The sequence below is a fragment of the Phaseolus vulgaris genome, chromosome 7 (assembly GCF_051622355.1).
Source record: "Phaseolus vulgaris cultivar YP4 chromosome 7, ASM5162235v1, whole genome shotgun sequence".
NCBI classification, from domain to species: Eukaryota; Viridiplantae; Streptophyta; class Magnoliopsida; order Fabales; family Fabaceae; genus Phaseolus; species Phaseolus vulgaris.
In genome coordinates this window covers 8,060,635-8,080,828 of record NC_143504.1, presented here as the reverse complement: position 1 = coordinate 8,080,828, position 20,194 = coordinate 8,060,635, and the positions used below count along the sequence as shown (strand labels likewise).

General features: G+C 30.6%; 1 protein-coding gene across 5 annotated transcripts; it reads right to left on the bottom strand.

The window, feature by feature from the left end:
* Positions 1-7,256: 7,256 nt before the first annotated feature.
* Positions 7,257-14,216, bottom strand: LOC137827816 (uncharacterized). 5 transcript variants are annotated; one of them, XR_011083779.2, is made up of 3 exons: positions 12,027-13,996; positions 11,806-11,894; positions 7,257-7,733 (listed from the first exon to the last, which is right to left on the bottom strand). XR_011083779.2 is itself a non-coding variant. In XM_090305071.1 (3 exons), the coding sequence occupies exon 2, from the start codon at positions 13,377-13,379 to the stop codon at positions 12,027-12,029; it is 1,353 nt and encodes a 450-aa protein (XP_090161197.1). In that variant the 5' UTR covers positions 13,380-13,913; positions 14,075-14,216; the 3' UTR covers positions 7,257-7,733. The 5 variants fall into 5 exon arrangements, 3 of the variants coding, with proteins under 3 accessions (XP_090161197.1, XP_068490258.1, XP_068490259.1); XR_011083780.2 differs by having other exon boundaries at positions 7,257-7,653; positions 12,027-13,992; XM_090305071.1 differs by lacking the exon at positions 11,806-11,894 and adding an exon at positions 14,075-14,216 and having other exon boundaries at positions 12,027-13,913.
* Positions 14,217-20,194: the final 5,978 nt, after the last annotated feature.

The window sequence follows — 20,194 nt, the reverse complement described above, 5'->3', positions numbered from 1 at the left end:
GAAAACTGCAGATATGGACTGTAACTTGTATATTGCAGTTAATCTTGCATAGGAAACATTGGAAGAGAATAATGAGAATGGGGAGAGTGAAAGTTGATTATATATAGTAACATTTCATGGATTGCTTGCTGTGTGTGTCAGTTTGTGTTTTACAGAAGAGAAACATGCTTCTGTCTAACATTGTGTGGTAAAAAAACATTACAGCTATGATGGTAAATATGAAGAAGGATAAAACCCCACCTCATGTTTTGTTTTCAAGCAATAAATTTTCCTTAAAAGAACAATTTAAAAAGAAAGAAAAAAGGAAAGAAACTGCATAGCAACCCTGCAGACAAGGAAATTACTGAAAATAGGGAAAAATGGGGATCCATTGTCACTTTTGCAGTTGCTGAGATAGGAGAAAAATGAAAGAAAAAAATATATACATATGCACTCATTAAATACGTAACAATTTATGGATCTGGATGACTTTATATTTACAGGACCCATTTGAGAAAAGTTTTACATGTAGACAAAAGGTTTACTTCACATGGGGGGTGCATGTGATGTGAATGTACACTTACATCTTCTGTCTACCATGTGGATTAACCCTTAGATTTATCTGTCACCAGCTAAGCAATCCACCAATCTGATGCATATTTTTTTTTCTTGCCCCCTTCTTTCTTCTTCTCTCTCTCCCCTTCCTTCCCTCATAATCTTCTCCAACTTAATTTTAAATCTTGCAAATCACACGCATGCTCCACTATATTTCCCCATGACTAAGAAAATGCTAAAGTAACGCATCAAAGCCTTATTATTCATCTTCCTAGCCCCTCTCCCTTTTACTTCCATCTTCTTTATGATGAAATTATTGTTTCATTTTGGAGCAGACCTCAGTGGTTTAAACAACGCTACCATTATTCTTTAGCTTTTCTCAAAATTGTCGCACATGTCTCTTCCTCTTTTCCTTAATAACTGTAATAATAATAATATAACCTGGCAAAATGATTCACACCAGAGGCACTTTGATCTGTTATACGAAGCAGAAATAAAGCTATCATTGTAATTTTAAGTTATTGGTGTGGTGTGCAGATTAACACATCTTCTCTCTCTTCTAAGTTGTATATTATGCATTAAAGATTTCTACATTTGGCGTATAGTATCTGGTTTGAAGTTTGGAATATAGAGTAAAGAAGTGAACGGGGGAAAAAGATAGTGGTGAAGAGTAAATTGCAAGCAATCATAACCATGTGCAAAGGATTTGGTCCTTCACAATAATTTTATTTGTTTATTACAGCCCTTACTTACAAGCTACAGTAAAATTATTCCTCCACGTCTTGTACCGTAGATTCATTGGAACGTGGAACCATGTGCATATTGCACGTAGGGTCATAAACAAAATCCTCTGCGATCCCAATGTTACTTATTATTATTACTGTTACCATTTCTGGGAGTAGTAATTATTAATAAAGTTATGGATCAACTAATGAATGCTGCAATAGTGTTTTAACAAATAAGATTGTTTTATTATTGGAAATGATGGTTGAAGTGTGTTTGTAATAACTTTATGTTAAGCCTTTTCATTTGTGTGATATCTTAATCACTTATTTAAAGACTTGTTAGCACAGCTTTCTTGATATGTAATAACAACAATTAACCACTCTCTGGCGTTGCTAAACCCTAATTAAGAAGCATATATATATTTATGAGAAGAAGGTCGCTGTAAATGGGCCCCATGCGGGCCCCGAGAAAGAGGGCACTCGAAAAGCCCATATTGAGCAAGGAAGGGTGGGAGGGCCCATGTCCCCACAAACAACAATTTACAAGAGGGGAGAAGAAAGGAAGAGTACTACGTAACAAATAAACACATCCTTTCACGTCCACTTCTTAGCTTTTCAATTTCTTTAGTTTATCAAAATTATGGCCTCAATTTTTTGTTTTAACTTTATTTTTTCTTCCTTCTCCACTTCTCTCATGTAATTCTCATATGGATAATGGATAAGCATGTGGCAACGGACTTTACATAAGTGTATTTCGCAACTCTTTCTTCGTTATCATCCCAACGGACCACAAAGGAAAATAACCCCACGAACTCCAATAATATATATATATATATATATATATATATTTTCCACCCAATATCTCTCTCACTGTCTCTATATATATAAATATTCGTTCATGGTGGTCTTGATCAGGTCATAGATGATGGAAACAAAATACAATGAAAATAAAGTTGAAAAAAAAAAAGAGGCAAAAAGGTGTCACTGTTTCTGAGCCACGTCTAACTTTAGTGCCGCCGTTGCTAGTGTCTTTTTAATTTTTTTTGTCGTGGGTGTTTCACACATTTTGATAACCAAAAGAGGGTGCATTTTAAATGAGTGGAATTGTCTTCTTATGGGGATTCATTAATTCCAGTTATGTGGTCTCTGGCATAAAATTAACATCACCAAAGGGAAATTGGATTTCAATTTTGGACAACATGGAGCTACAGGATCTAGAAAATTGCTGTGGTTGATTATTTCATACAACAAAGTCTGGTCAACGAGTTGGTAAAGGATATGCCACCTGAGTTTTAGCTTTAGTATAATAATTTATATTATTATTTGACCACCTTTGACTTTGCATTGGCTTATGTTCAAAAGTTTTAATGGGAATGTGGACATGGACGTAAAACAAAAGAAATGAAAAAGGGTTTCTGAATATTAATATAACTATTGGGGAAGTAGTAGATATCTTATTTGTATATAACCATGCAAAATCATTTAGAGTTGGAAGTTTTAAATAGTGTAAGGATTACAACATGATTAAACAAGATTTTGAAAACAAAAAGGTTCTCAAATAAAGTAGTTTTTTTATTACCAATCACGATGTAACTGTTAAAAATCATACTAATGGGAGTTTCGATTTTCTTTAACTATACCTTGTCATGTTCACTTATTATACAAGTCTTTGGTTTTGTTCTTCAATCTCTTAACTTTGTCTTAATTTTCATTTGAGATCGTGCTTACTATTGGTTTTGTCATCATCTGAAATTTCATGTACCGTATTCTTCTGTATTATTAGAAAAGTCTTCAACTGCATATAATTGCTTGAGATTCAGTATTCAAGGAGGTCGTGATGCACTTACAATTCCTTCATGCAAGCAACCACTTATAATAAATCCTCTGTCATGTTTCTCACTCAAAACATTCCTTTAAAATCACCATTTAAAAATATTCTAGATTACTCTTGTCATTGTAAGAGTCGAAAAGGTCTTGATAGGTCCTTGATAATCAGTTTTCGATCTTCAGGTTTTGATTTTGACATTTGGCATATGTGGTAGGATAACTGCAAAGATCTTCTGATATTCAATCAGTTTTCAGAATTTGAATGTTGGGGATAGTTAATGCATATGTTAACCTATTTATAAAATCACTTGAATTTTAAGAATGATACTCCTAATTAGCACTACTATCACTGTTAATCTCGTACTAAATTATGTTTTTGATTTGGTTACTAAACATGAAGTTGGATCTATGTTGTGGTGTGCTCGGTCGGATTTTGAGATACATTATTTGGAGATGTACTTTCGGTCATATAGTACAACTCCGAAAAAAATTTATTGTGATTATTTTAAAAGGCCTTTCATAAAACCCATACTGCCATATAGGTTTGAATACAATTTTAGTAAACTTCCCCAATTAAAATGGACAGCATATATTATTATCTTAAAATATTTAACTTGAAATGAATTAAACTTTTCTTTTGATTTACTAAATGTGTATTTGGTTGATTTTGAAACCTTTCAAAAAGGGACTCTCACACTTTCTCAGAGAACAAACAGGGGAAAGAATTGACCTAGCGAAGTTTAACGTTTGTTTGCATTAGTTGAAAAAACAAACACCGACTCGAGCATAGCTTTAACTTGAAAAGTTCTAAATTTATAATAGCGTCGCAAACTTTAATGATAATAAGATACATACTGCAAAAACACAGGGATTTGATCTTCGGAAGAACAAACCTTAGATACCCTAAGACATGTATCACGAAGTGGAAAGGTACATTGACATTTATAAATAAGAACCAACATAAATGTTATGTGACGCACTAACAACGACAAATTTTAATGGAAAGCAATAATAGAAGGAACAGTTTTTCTACGGAATTTATTTACGAATAAAATTTAGTAACAACGCACCAAACCAAACCCCAAAAGAGGTTGACAGGTATGCTTTACAGAGTTAATTAAGTTGATGTTTTTCTATGAAATCTCACAACTCAACAAAAACAACAGATGCACTGAAAAAAAATTAAGACATCAATATTTCCCTCCATCGATTTAAAAATTGCATATACAAAAACAAAGCCAATTTTAATTAGTAAAATGAAAAAACAAAAATATAATGAAACCCATTTTACAAGTATAGTGTAAAGTATGACGTATTCCCTGGTTTGAGACCATTCTGCTCTCTTTTTTTTCTCTCATACATTCTACAGTGTCCTATTAGTTTAAAATTTCAAAAAAAAAAAAGTATTTGAACATCACAACACAAAAATAGTCCCTTCTTTGAAATTGGTCTCTTGAGTTGAAAAGCAAACCTTCTTGCTATCTAAAGTCAATATCCGTTATAGTGTCATTATGTCCATCAAAATTATTAACAAACTATATTAACATCATTTCATTGATACTATTATTATTACATTCTATGTTAATAGTTCAAATGGCCACGTGTGGACTCTTGAGTCAAGACAACCCAACTTTGTGGCTTATACGCTGCTAATATATATGCACTTTAACAAAAAAAACTTGAATAATGTTTTTTTTTGTCGAATAATGGTGAAGCTTGGACTTGGATGGTTATAGTAATAAAAATCTAGAAGTAGAGAAATCAAATTGTGGGGAGAATTTCAATATCACATCTACTGAAAATTTTACATTTTTCTAATTCAAAGTTTGATCATTATCTCATAAAATAAAGTCTATTGAATTTGCATATTCTGATTCGATTTTAGATCTCATATCTTATTTAAACTTATTTTATTTTAACTGAGTTTAAGAGGTGATTGATTATATGTAACATGCTTCTATGATCTTGTATTTTAGATATGTTTCGTCATTTGATGGAAAAAAAACACACGCGGAAGCAACACACAATCACAAATCAACAACAGAAAATAAATAACATATGATTTAACGTGGTTCGGTCGCCAATCTGCAACCTACATCCATCCACGGACAACTAATTAGGTTTTCATTCAGTTTCTTACAATTTTATTACAAACACAAATATCTCTTAAATAAATATTATAAAGAGGACACAATAATTAAGCTCACTCACTTAGACATGGTGTCTAGTCAGCCCTGTCAAATTGGTGTTGACTTTACACTTAACAATATTATTTGTTATTTGTAAGTATTCTCAAATATTTTAATAGTTTAATTTATTTATTTTCGATAAAAAATTAACTTGTGAGTTTAAATAGTTTGGAAGAGTGAGTCCATGTGTTTTTATTTATTTATAAAATATGGGTGAAATATTTTAGCATTATATAAGTTATAATTATTGGTAAAGACAAGCATATAGAGGAATGATTGATGAAAAGACAAATAATAGTTTTGAAGGGAAATATTAAGCAAGATCGGCAACAAAAAGAAAGAAGGGTTTATACTTTGGAAAACGAAAGTGGAAAGAAAAGTAATGAGAAAGTCTTATCAATATGGCACGCTCCACCCCGCGGCCCTGCTGCCCATGCTGCACCCTCTTCTCTCGCAACAATCAATTTTCTTTAACGTTCATTTTACACTAAATCAAAATAATAAATCATTTTTTTTATTGTCATTTAATTACTATCAATGTGTAAACTATCTCACGCACACTTTAACCAATCATCTTAAATATCCGTTTTCATTATGTAATTACTTGTAAGGTTAACAATTACATCACTGTATTATATTGTTTTAATTGTTTGTGCCGTTTTTTTAAAATTAAATTATAATAAAAACTAATCCGATCATTAATATTAACATATGATTAAAGAATTCTGTCATTTTTTTATGTATCTAAATAACTTTTTTATATATGTAGGAAAAAAAATTCGATTAAATTAGTTAAATTATCGAATTAAAATTTATTGAATAATATGATTTTTATATAAAGTATAGGCACAATCTCATCTATATCAACGACAATTTTTTGTCGTTATCTACAAAAACTACGATGTGATCATACATGTTTATTTAACTCTTGATTTTATTAATAAACATTTCTTACCTTATTTTGCTTGAAATTTAATATTCAGAATTTATTCTTTAATTTATTACATTTTTTTTCTTTATCTTTTAAATGAAAGATTAAATTAATACAATGTCATCCAAAATACTATGTAGAGAGTAAAACATTTGTATGAACTAAAAACACGAGAACTACATTGCACCAAAAACATAACACGAGAAATACGTGGGATTAAATTTAAGGAAACATCACCGTTGAAGGTACAGAAACTACTGACAAGTCACGCGTACCAAAAAAATTGCATTGTTGAAACGATTTGCATTTTGAATCTGGGCTTCCCAAATGTTTTTGGTCAAAACTGGGCCTTCAATTTCAATACAACAATCACTATTATCCATTTTCTTCCAATTAATGGAAATAATGATTTGTTGCATGCTGTGTTACTTTAAGTTATACGATTATAATTTTTTTTTCTATTACTATCATTCATTTTATTTCGTCCACAAAAATTTATTGAATTAGTAAAGATCAAAATAATATGTAAATCTTGATATGGATAGTCAATAAATATTTATGTAAAGACTTTTTAATGATCAAATAAAATTTTAGGACCACTCACGTAAACTTTGGAGCACTCTCTAATTCATCTTATTTCACACTTTTTACTTTTTCTCGAGCTGTCTTTCTCGGTGTGTCAATATTTTTTTACAAAAAATTGTGTATAAATTACTCATATCCCCCACACCCCACTAACTTAAATCACGTGCATTCATTCTGTGGACGAAGATATGAGAATGAATTAGTGGGATTCTCACTTTCTCATTCATGATAGAAACCAAACAATTTAGAAGGATGGAATTTCTTGAATTTGGTAAAAATCACTTTCTCATACCAAACTACCCCTAAAGGAACACAAAATACCAATTCTTTTTTTCTTGGCTCAAATTTTAACCTTTACATCTTTATTGACTTTGAAATTTTGCATTCTGAAATGGAACCTACCTATCCATAAAACCTCGAGAAACCATACCTAACAAGGAATTCTAATAAAGCACCCCAAATCCATTTTCAGAGCAGCAACAATTTTATTTTCTTAGAAAAGACATACAAGGGGTAGGAGTAAACTAGATAAGTGGTCTCCTGTTTAAATTTAGGACAGAAAAAACAGTATGTGATCATGAATTTGATCCTAAGATTCAACTGTGAAAAAATATGTCAGAAGATATTTGATCCTTGAATACTTTTTAATACTTCAGTACATTAGTTCTAAACATAAATAAATATAAGTGTGTGATATGATGATGGCTTAACCACACACAAATTTCAGCTGAATAACTCTTCAAATTTTCAAAGAGATTCTCTTCTTTCTTTTCTCAAGATCAACCACTGAAACTGTCGATCCAAGTTCTGGATTTCTTGAGCATCAGATAATAGACAAGTAATGGACAAAGACATTGATCCTCTGCAAAGTCAAGTGTTCTCATGATTACAATTTTGATAGACTAAATATTCTCAGAAGTTCAGAACATCATTTGTTGCAGCCTGTAAACAAAACAGAAAACTCCTTACGAGGTTGTAATGGTCATAGGCTCGTGCCAGTTTCTATCAAACATAAAGGCAAAAGCAAATCTATGCTGATCAAGTATTTCTGTTCATTACTCAAACAGCGCCAATCATAGCAATAGGAGTACGCCAAGAATTTATGAGTTAAAGAATGTGATAGAAAAGCAAGAGATTATGAAATTGGTGTCAAGCACATAATCATACTTAAGAATCCTAAAAGTGATGTGCTAAATTTAATGCGTAAAATTAAGTTCTTATCAGTTAAAAACCATATGCATTATAACAAACAGGAAACATATCATGAATAACACTTGTAGAAACTGAAAATGATAATTTTATCAATTACTACACTAATAAACATCTTTCCTTGCATCATTAAACCCTACATATATTGCTGAAGTACCGATGAAACTAGGTAATATTATAAAAAAAAAATCATACTATAAAGCGCTCGTTCTTTAACAAACCCAGGAACTAGCTCCAAATAAAACAGTCAACCACTAAAAGTAGGATGTTTATATCTATATTTATCTACACTAATACGAAGAGAATATCTCTCACAAAACTATTCAATTATCACCACCAAAACTAAACCAACTTTCTCTTGACTTTCTTGTTTCTCACTCACTCACTCCCTACCAAAAGGAAATTTTCTTTGGAGTTATTTTATTTGACATTTACAGTTAGTTTCACTCAAATATGGAAGTACATAGGTCAGGTTTGGGATGGATTCAACCTTCATACACAAAATTCACATAGCAAAACATTTCCACACTCCTCTCCTCATCCATTCAAGGTCTGTTGTTATAATTGATACTAATTCGACCATACCCCCAATTTCCATTTCATTCGCAGATATAGACCCTTATCCAGGTATAGACTCTCTTCCACATAAGGTCGTCATCACAGCAATTATGGATGAACCCTCTAACATTGATGATCTTGTTGACGAACCTAATGTCGATCTTGTTCATGTTTTTTGAAGACACTCTTGAAGTACATATCACTGGTCAAGTTAAGAAGGGTTTTGCTGATACATGTGTAGGTGCAGGCACTGGTTTAAATGGAATGTTTAACCTTGAAGCGTCTACCATTCCAATAGCGTCTACCACTGCCCTAGAGTATAAATCAGTCAGTCCAAAATACTATGTTCTTTACCTTGACAAACTTATTGGCTTTGAGGAGATGATTTACTTGAATTTTCAGGAGAGTTTGAATTATCCAGTTTTACTAATGTTTTGACTTGTGATTAATGTAATGGTTCATTCATTTGTAAAGCATGTGATAAGATTAACAAATGCATATATCGATCTGATGATATGATTTGTGGTTTACACTCACAGTATACATGAAAAGGAGGGAAAATCACATATTCCCTCCCCTTAAGGAGTTGGACTTAAATTTCACAATATGTTGAACATAGGAGGGTGTTTTACCCTAAGAGACACAAAGCATCAATACACCCTTTATGAAATATTAAATGCATTTTACATCACATACACCAAATAAATGTCTACACGATAAATTACTTCACAAGATCATTCTACACACACAAATGGACTTACATAGACACATTAAATCCAATACAATCAATTTCCGAAACTTGTTTATCTTCTCCAGTTATGGATTAAGATATAACTTTATCGGAAAATTCCCCACTTCATCAGCTAATAATAGACTACAAAGTACAAACATAAATTGTCGTCGTTTTCCTTGCTAAAAAGGTATCACTCTTACTCCTATCACCAAATACAAGGACAGTTTTAGAAAACCCCTTAATAAAGAGAGCTGGATTATAAAATTATGAGAAAAAAATAATATTTTTTTTAATACCAAATTAAAATCAAGACAATTAGAACCCAAATTATAACTAAACCAGGAAATAGAAATACTGTGACCAGTTGGACAAAAGAAATTCCAAGTCAATAAACTAATATTCTAAGGCTGTAAGCTTTTATCAAGATTTGAATATCGACATAGTACCAAAGCTTTATGGCCAAGTAGTCAATAGTTTAATCCTAGGACACTACTATTTTCATTAGTAAGTTTCAGCACAAAAGGTTTTCCTATTGACTTGTCTTATGAACAGTAGTTTGATCCTAGAAACCAATATTTTATACATTTTTAAGATTAAAAAATAAAAAAATAAAGCAATAAAACTATATATAATGCTTCAAAATTCAGACCCAATAACATGCACTGTTGTAACTAGTAAATAGGATGGAACTCTGCATTATTTAAATGTGGTTTATGTTTGTGTAATTGAATGAGATAAATTGATGACACCAAACATGGAATTTGTAGCTTAAGCAACTTAACAGCAAGCACAATTTCATCACAAGCAAAGATGGCATATATTTCACAAAAGGAAAATATTTTTTCACCCTATTTCCTCTGAAACCACCTTATATACTTATTTCCTTGAATAAGGAAATTTCCTCTAAAATCTGAGCACTTCACTACAACCAAAGACACAGAGCTTACAATGGCACAATGCCATAAAACTTTTTCCACCTACCATTGCCCAACCCTTTAAACTAAATGGAAAAACCTCCTACAAGCACAGAAGATAAACAGAAGATTAAAAAAAATACCAAACCAAGATTACTATTTCAAATGTTTATGTCTTTAGGACAATGTAAACGAAATGCACAACTTTTCTGCATCAGAAACTCGTCACGAGATATAGCATTTCATTGCAATATATTATTAGCATAAAACGCTCTGATTCTATGGAACTTCCATAGATTTTTCTAATGCAATTCCCAAAAACCTCCTTCAATTTCTCGCAATTCCTAATGAATTTTGCCAATTTGACCTCCTCTATTCTACACTGCAATTTTGAGGAGCATTTCTAGGGTGCTGCCAATGGCACCCGAGGAAGACTAGAGTCCAATGGAGAAGTAATACACAGAAGAGAAGTCAATGGTGGGTGAGGGGGCACCAATGGTAGAGAAGAAGATGAAGAAGTCATTGGCAACGACAAAAAAAGAAAAAAGGACAAAGGTAGTGCAAACCAAGGAAGATTAAGTGTGAATGGAAGATGAGATCTATTGTGGCGGAGGAGCTACACTTTTTGAAGACGAGATCCTTAGCTCCTTCATTATTGCTCAATTCCACTCCATTCCATTGTGCAAACGCTTCCGTTGTGTCCTTGCAAAAGTGAATGAACTTTTCCTCTATTGGTGTTTCTTCCTTGCAAGAATCTTCAGTAAATTCCTCCAATCTATTGTTGTTACATGCTTCAGGAGATCTTTTGTAACCACAACTTCACTTCTATCTCTTTCTATTCTTTTATAGCAGAATCATTGCTCTCTCCACAAGAGAGCACTGATACTCTATCAGAATTTTAAGAGATGCAAGTGACCCTAAGTTTATGAGGCCAAAACTCATATAGCTCATGGAATAAGATAGGACTTCCATAGAATTGTCTCATGGTATTGATAGATATGAAAAAATGCAAATAAAAAGTACATGCATGCTCATCTATAGAGCTTATTTGAGAGGTAATTAAGAACTAACAAAACACCTAACAAACAGATTTCAACTAACAGATATAACACAACAAACATAGTTTATTAATATCCTACAGTAGGGTTTTAGAAGAAAAAATTTGTCATGTATTCAGGTAAAGAATGACAAGATGGAAAAAAGAACTTCAAAGAAAACTCAACAGCAATATTTTAACAACAGATTGATAAGACTCCCCTTTTGGCTAATGAAGTATATGAAAAAAATCATTGACAAATAATAATCTAGCAATAGTCTTAGAAGATAGATAAAGCTTCATTAACCTATTCTTAAGGTACAGTCAACATTAATGATTTCTCTCAAAATTGTTCTGGTGGGTATGAACAGTAGACACGATTTCAACAATAAACATATACTTATTCCCATTATATAACGGACACAAATGATTTCAAAGAATGAAGAAAACAAATAAATAACCAGAAGAATATATATAGGCTGTAACATAAATGGAAGGAGACACAATTAATAATACCAGAAATTTAATATTACAAACTAAAAGGATTAAAGGTATTTCAGCTACCCAGCTTTCTGACACAAGCAGCAAAACTTCAGTAGAGCCTAACCCTTATGCACAAACTTAAACGGTGCATGCAGGAGGAAGAGTTAGATCTGCAAAGTGACCAAATCAAAAACCCATACTTTCAACTAAACAAACAACAACTTAACAAAGACAGCAAAAGCAACAAAAATGGAGCACCATGCATGTAATGCAATTGCTAGAAAGCTTGCGAGAGTGCTGACCTATTTAAAGCCAGTGCTCAATTCCTTTCGCTTAAGTTCTAAAGCAAGACGTTCATTTTCAAGCTTCAATCTTTCATTTTCTAGACTTAGCTTCTCCAACTCCCGATCCTTTTTTTTACTAAACCTCTGCCACTTGAATCTCTGTTTCTCTAGTTCCAGCATCTCAACCTGAATTTGTAGCTTTTGTTCCTCTAACTGAAGGAAGCGAGATTCAACCCATTGCTTCTGTAACCAAGCTGATCTCATGCTTTCAGGTAAACCTTGATTCACATCAGATTGGACCATCTGCCCATGGGGATATGAACTTCTGTTGTAGTCCTGACAATTTAAAGAATTACCAAAAGTATTGCAATCTTCCTGATCTTGGCCTTGTTTTGGTTTCTTCATAGATCCACCTAATGGTGCATGTATTCCTCTACTATCACCATGGGAAGTACAATTCTCTTCAAAGTCATCATGATCATCAATTTCCACATCTGGATCATCTTCGCCCTGATCGTCATGATGGGACCTTCTCATATCATCATTATCATGATCATCCCTATTTCGGAGCGCTAACTGCAGTGAACGTTGCAATGCAGGATCATGGGGTAAATGCAACCTATTACCATTATGGTAAGAACACATCTCCTCATAGAACAAGTGTTTTGAGCTTAATATTTTTCGAACATCGTCCTTTTCTTTATCAGAAAGAAAATCTATTACATCCAACAGTGCAGGCTTTTCAACAACCTGACAAGAAGTGCCTCTCCCTAGCATATCGTTAAGCTTTTTATATCTTTTATTGAGATCATTGAATTTATCCTCGCATTGCTGAGGTGAGACATGATAACCCCTCTCAGCCATGACCTTGGAAACAGATTTCCACTTACCCTTCTTCTGTAACACTGCAAATTTCCTTCTTCCACTTCCACTTCCACCACCATCGCCAGTTACATCCTCACCAATATAAGAAACAGCGGTTATCAGAAGTTTTACCATCTTATCGGTCCATTTCACCCGCTGCCAAGGCGATCCTTTCTTCCCTCTACCAGCTTCATGGTGACAATCAACACCATCCTCGGTAAAGCTCGGCTCGTCTTCCTCACTCGCTGAGTTTTTGCTTCTGTCTCCTTTACTAAACTCTGTCATTGAAATGGTTTGGTCACAATTCTGCAGGGTTCCCATTGTAAGAGGGAAAACATCATGAACTGTGGAGTGTACAGAAGACCCTTGACGCGGATGACTTTGATGTTGGTGCATGGTATGGGGATGTTGTGCTTGATGCTGAACCCGAATTGATCCCGGCAAATTAAAGCCACCAAAAGATGTTCCACCTTGAATTATACCTCCCTGGGGCAAATTCCCTTCCATAGCTTCGCATAAACCACAACCCAAATCAGACAAATGAACCCATTAGACCTCAAATCCTAGTTCCAACCCAATTTCTTTCAACCCTTTTCACATTACCTACATATTGAACCCATGCAAACTCATTTATGGTCAATCATCCAACAGCTTTTTCATTTTCATCTACGACCCTTGATCTTCAAGTAAAATTAGCCACCAATTTAAAAGGAACAAATCTATCTCACAAACATCATTTCACAGAGACCAATATCTCAAATCCACACACAAAAAAGAAAAACTATCACGCCAACAGAGGGGGACAACTCCAAAGAAATACCCAGATGCAAAACAAACGAATAGGGTTCAAAAAGTGCAGAAAAACAGCATAAAAACCTTCAAGGCTCGTCAACAAGGAAGCCAGGTACTAATCTGCCCGTAATCTGAAAAGAACTGCACTCCCAGAAACCAAAAAAAGGACCTTTCTGCAACCAATCCCAGAATCCAGAACCCAAGATCATGAGAAACACATCTCCTATCAAGCAGAGAAAGAGTCGAAGGCTGTGAAAAATGAAAAGAAAACCACCAAAAAGGAAGAGTATCAGGACAACCAAGTGAAGAACATACTCAGAAAAGGCGTGTATTCTAATCAGTGAATCACCTTTTGTTATTTAATGAAACGTTACAAAAAAAATCAATAAATTAATTGAAACACTAATTACCATATAATTGTTATTCAACACTCGGCAGCAGTCTGCTTAGAATGATGTAGAAAAGAAAATTGGCAGCTAGACCCTTATTTCTCGAGATAAAACAGAGAAAACTTAGAACTTTTGTCGAGTATTTGCAGCATTAATTTTAATTTAAATTACCATTTTCCGCAATAATTTTCGTCATTTTCAATAATGGACAAGTTAATAAACAGAAATTATAATTTTAGTTTCCAAAAATCACCAATAAACATATTAGATTAGAAGAGTGTTAGTGATATGTGAAACTAGTTTAATAGTTGTTATAGATACAATGTCAGACGATGTAAAGAAAGAACCTTAACAGGTTCAATGTATTCAGAGATATAGTGGGTCCTCCAAAGGCAAGTCGGTCTCATTCAAAACAATACACATTATATACTATTTTTTAAAATAATTGAATAAAAGGCGCCAAACATATATTATAGTCGGTACAAAATTATGTCTGGTCTCTTTTGTTGCAACTTGGCAGTCCAACAGATATCTAAATCTAATCTAATCTCCAACAATTCCGGTCTAAGCATAAGACAAGACAATCTCATGTTCATGCATCTTTTTTTTTTCATTTAATATATTCACTCTCCCTTTCATTTCAAAAGTGTGATAGTAAATAAATTTTCAACCCCTCCTTTTTAGACCTTGAGAAAAGTGACTAAATTGTTAATAACACTTGGGAATACATCATTATAATTCACAAAAAGGTCCTCATCCAATCACTTTATGCTTACAAATATGTTTCAATTCATATAATGATATATAGACTTAAATATATATTTTTAGTTTATTTGATATAGCAATTGTTTTAATCTTAAAAAAATTGTAGGATCTAGTGTTTTGAAGAAAAAAGATTATAGTTGTTTTCTAGTTTTTAAAAAACAAAAAGTTGTTCTAGAAGACCTGTTGGTCAATGAAAACAAGAAAATCATGTTTTTTCTGTTGGTAAGTTATGTTTGCTGAGAGAACATTGTGCTAATTTTTGTGAGGACTAAAAAAAGGCAATGATAACTTTTGTAAAAAATTGTATTTTTTTTAAATTAAGATTTTGTCAAATAAGAAACTAGAAGTATGTTTAAATATATATTCATAAAAAAAATATGTGCTATGGTAGATATTTTATAGTTTTAGTTTAGTAAATATAAATGTGTAAAATATTTATTACTAAAAATAACACTTTAAAATTAGGTACCACTATCAATATATATATTTCTATAATGTACTTATAAATAACAGAAGACTGATAAACTTGTCATTGGTAAAAATTAACTACTCTCATAATTTGATTTTTTTTTATTATAAACTAGTGGAATGCAACAGCGCTTGGCTATTCGCATTCTCCTTTTTTACTCAACTTTCATGATGATAGAAATTTAATATACATACAAAAATAATCTTACATACATATAGAAATAATTTTGGATGAGTCGAAAAAAAATAACATGTAAAAGAAAAATGATGAATTTATTAAACAACCTCTTTTTTTCTTCTCTGGTTTGAGTTTATCTTTCTCTTCTTTCCTTGGTAGTTTTGGAATCGGAGAGTATAATGATGTTCACGTTAAGATTAAGATTGATTTGATAGTAGATATAAGAGAATAATGATTTTACCAAAGAATATAGTTATTTGAAATGGAGTGAAGAGGGTGATTGAAAATAAAGGTTATTTTATCTGATATGTGAGATTTGGTGTAAAAACGTGTGAGAGTATGTTTTCTCTTCCTATTGTTGTCTTAAAATAAGAAATTAAGGGAAGAGTGATGAGTTAGCATATAAAAACTGTATATTAATATTAATTTAAAAATTAAAAATTAATTTTATTTTTTAAGTAATTTATATGAAATGACAAAATACTTCATTGTACTAATGAAATGAGATATATTAAATAAGGATAGAATAAAAAAAACAAATATGTACATCAAAAAATGATTATAATGGAGAATCCCTTTATATATATATAGATAAAGTTATACAGTAAGAGAGTTTAGATATTTGGTTTATGAATAATCTAACTCATTAACTATACCTCCTACTTGGAGACGTTAAAAAGTTAAATAATTATTCATTAATTACAATAATGAGATAAATAGTAGGTGAATAGGAAGATTAAAAAAATATAGTAGATGAGAAATATTAAAGATGTCTAATAAATAATTGAAAATCTTACTTACTTCCTATGTTATAAATTGAAAAAAAAATGTTTTTTGTCTATAGACTTTTTTTTTATTTTTGGTTTTAATTTCACTCTACACATTTGATTCATTTGATCATCATGTCTCAAAACAATGATGATAATGGTTTATAATAATAGTGTTATTGTTTAGTCTACGTGACTAATATTCACTAATATGAATGAAGTATATATAAAAAAAATATTTTAGAGATGTGTAAGATGAGTGAGGAGTAAAGAAATTGTATAATATTTTTTTTTTACAGTTTGGTTATGATAATTTGTTGTGATGTTTGTAGATTCAACCACATTGTTATTACTTTTCATTGGATGAGAAAGTGGAAGATGAGGGAAACAAGAAGTTGCATGAGTTAGCCAACAATGGAGGAGTTGCTTAAAAATGGTGTTAAGTTGAAGGAGAAATCAGTGATGAAGAGGAAATTTGGAAAATGAAAATGTGTTTTTTTTTATTCCAGAATTCATACTTATGTTTTGTTTTATATTTTTAACTTGAAAAAAAATTCTATTATGTATAGTATAGTATCATTTACCATATTTAATGTATTAATACTTTTGTATTCAAATAGTTTTTTTTAAATGAAGTTGTAATAGATGAAAGATCATTATTGTTTTGAGAGTATTTTCAATCTTTCTTATTGAAGTGGATTTAGTAATAAATAAACAAAATGTTAATAGTATTTCATTAAGTAACCCAGTTAAATGGATAAAATGTAAGTAATAATAATAAAAGTAAATAGTAGGACTGAGTTAATAAAGTTTAAGTTAATATGGCATTTGTCCATAAATGAATGATACAACTTAATAAAATATAAGGGCATGTTATAATAAAAGAAAAGATTTGCTTATCAATATAACACAACAATCACATAATTGAAAAAAATCCTCAAAAATACAATATGCTAAATAATTGTCTAGCCAAAAAGTTTAAAAAGTGACAACATAAGCTCATTACCTAAACATCACAACTTTTTTTTAAAAAAAATAGATGTTCATGAATAATACATTCTTCACCTCCTTATATTGAAGAGGTTATAAAATTTTCCATGTGATGAAAAGTTACAAAGAACTTTAAAGTTACAAAGAACTTTTCGGTCAAATCATCACTTACAAAACACAATAAAAGACATAATCAATAAAACATTATCCATCAAATGTAATAAAAAAATACCCTTTGTTTATATCATGAATTTATCCTAAATAAAAATCCCAAATTCCCCAATAAAAAAAATCCTACGGTATAAAAAATGTAAGAAATGAATGAGAGAATTAAGTTAATAGGTCAACCTAAAAAGAATAAATACCATTAAACATTTGTAATCATCCACACACCAATACCAAACAAACCCCTTAATCTTTACATGAAAGAAAAACTTCTAAAAAAACCAACATGAGTGCAAATGAAGGAAGAGAAAAGAAAAAACAAGAAAGAACCTTTGCATTTTAAAGAAAATATTTCTCTTAAACTCTACTAAATTTTCAAACTAGAATCAAAATATTATACTTATTTCTTTATCAATTTATAAACATGACAAATATACCTTATTATGTTTACATCAAAGTGGAAGGGATGACAAAGGGACGGGTGTAGATTTTACTAACTCATCCACATTCTTCAAGTAAACATTCATTCTCATTCACATCTAATAGATATAAAAAAAAATATGTCTCGTCCTCATTTTCATTGGAAAATGGGTATACTCCTACCCATGTTCATACCTTAGTTTGTACCTGCCTCCTTATTATTACGAATATTAGTTAAATAATTCTTTATAAAAATAAAAATCACAATAAAAAAAACATGATATTATAACTAATAATGTATTATCTATGTCATTTTTTCTTTTTTATATTTTTACTTTTCAAACTTATATACATAAACTAACATAAAATTACAAAAGTTGGCATAGATTAAAAATAACACGATAAAATATCCCGTAATAATAATGATGATAAAGTTTATTTGTAACACTTTATAAATACTAAGATAATAATTAAAAAAATTATTCTCCAACTTATATTATTACATATCAAAGTATTTATAAACATTAAAATATTTACATTTATTCTATAAGAGAATATATATATATATATATATATATATATTTGTTAATTATTTCACGGATCTTGCATTCATATCTACTTATGTACATATTACATCCAAAGTATATATCATACATTAAAAAAAATGGGTAAGTTATTTAAATATAAAGAATGTTGTTATAAACAAATACTTTCATAATCACAACACATAAAAATAGATCGCACATAGATCTATATAGCATAAGGATATTCATTAAAGAATATTAAGTGATGTTTTTCAAAATACTAGTATTAAGCAAGTCATAAAAGAGAATAACATTTTTATCATTTAAGCATACTTGAGCTTCATGGATTCAAAGTAAGTTTAAGACATTAAAAATCCATAACTTTTGGCATTCCATATGTAAAATAAAGTCTCATACTTATTCACAACATTAATCAATTATAAAAAATTATCTAATTACAAATATTAAAAAAAAACATGCAAAATATGCTCATAATTACATTAAAGTATGACATAAAAAACTATTTAAATTAAATAAATCAATAATATTCAACATAACCTTTTGTAGCATATATTACACTCTCTTACTTCATTATATTGTATCAAAATCCAAAAATAATTCATAAAAATATAAATATTATGTGATAATGATTAAGTATAACAACTAATACCAAATTTCACTCATCCAAACATACTTGAATATAAATCATAAGAAAAACAAGAGGACAAGTTACAAATCTTATGAATACTTCAAGTTTTAAAAAAATATTTACTAAACTTAAAAATAAAAATCATAACAACTTCAACTGAAATTGACAACTTGACATTTGCTCACCAAAAGAGTCCTAACTTAAGTTATAGACCCTCTTCCTAATTTATTTCAAACCCATCGTAAAGCCAACATTCAAAAACTACAACTTTCATGAAAACTACCAAGCTTAACTTGAAAGACATTGATTTGCTCAACACTTACAAAACTACTAAGCAAAATTAACAAAAGTTTTCCTCTATTTGCTCTGGAGTTTGAATCCACTCAACAAATTTATAATATTGCATTGCGTGAATTATAAACCATCAAACATATTCAAGCCAAAAAGTAATGTTAACTTTGCATGAGATCCAATGAGCAAATTTTTGCAAAAAATATATCATTTTTCATATTTTTCAAAATCAACTCCAAACTTCAACCAATTATTTATTTTAACCAAAATACATGTTTAACAAGTTTTAAATGTTTAACTATAACCAACTAGCGTACTATTTCCATAGTCACACCAATCCAACCAATTTTGACCACACGATCAAATATTCAATTCTAAGCAAATCCATGAGTAAAATCAAATTCAAAGCTTATAACTAAACCTTAGTCATTCCTAGTTTTCTCAACCAAGTTAAATCATCTATTTTCAAGTACTCTTTAGAAAAGTACTAAAACATAACCCTTACACTTACTTGCTCAAATTTGATAACGTCAACTACCTAAAACATTCTATAAGTTTATATCAATATAACAAAAGTTAAGCCTACCAAACTTAATTATATAAACTTAAAAAAAAATCAAGATGAATATATTACACCTAGTTTCAATTATTATAATACAATCCAACATTATTCATAATCTAATATTATTATCAAGTCATGACTCTCACCCTTAACAATAACAATTTTCATAACAAAAGGTACAAAAAGGTACAAAAATAAACTCAAAGTATATCATCAAAATTTCTCTCAAACCCTAATGTTCCACATATTTTTCAAGTTCAATCTCAATTAAAGGACAAACTTTCAATAATTATGCACTAACTTAAACATTTAACTTTGATTCGTTTGGAAAAGTCAATAAAGAGGGAAAATTGAGAAAACTC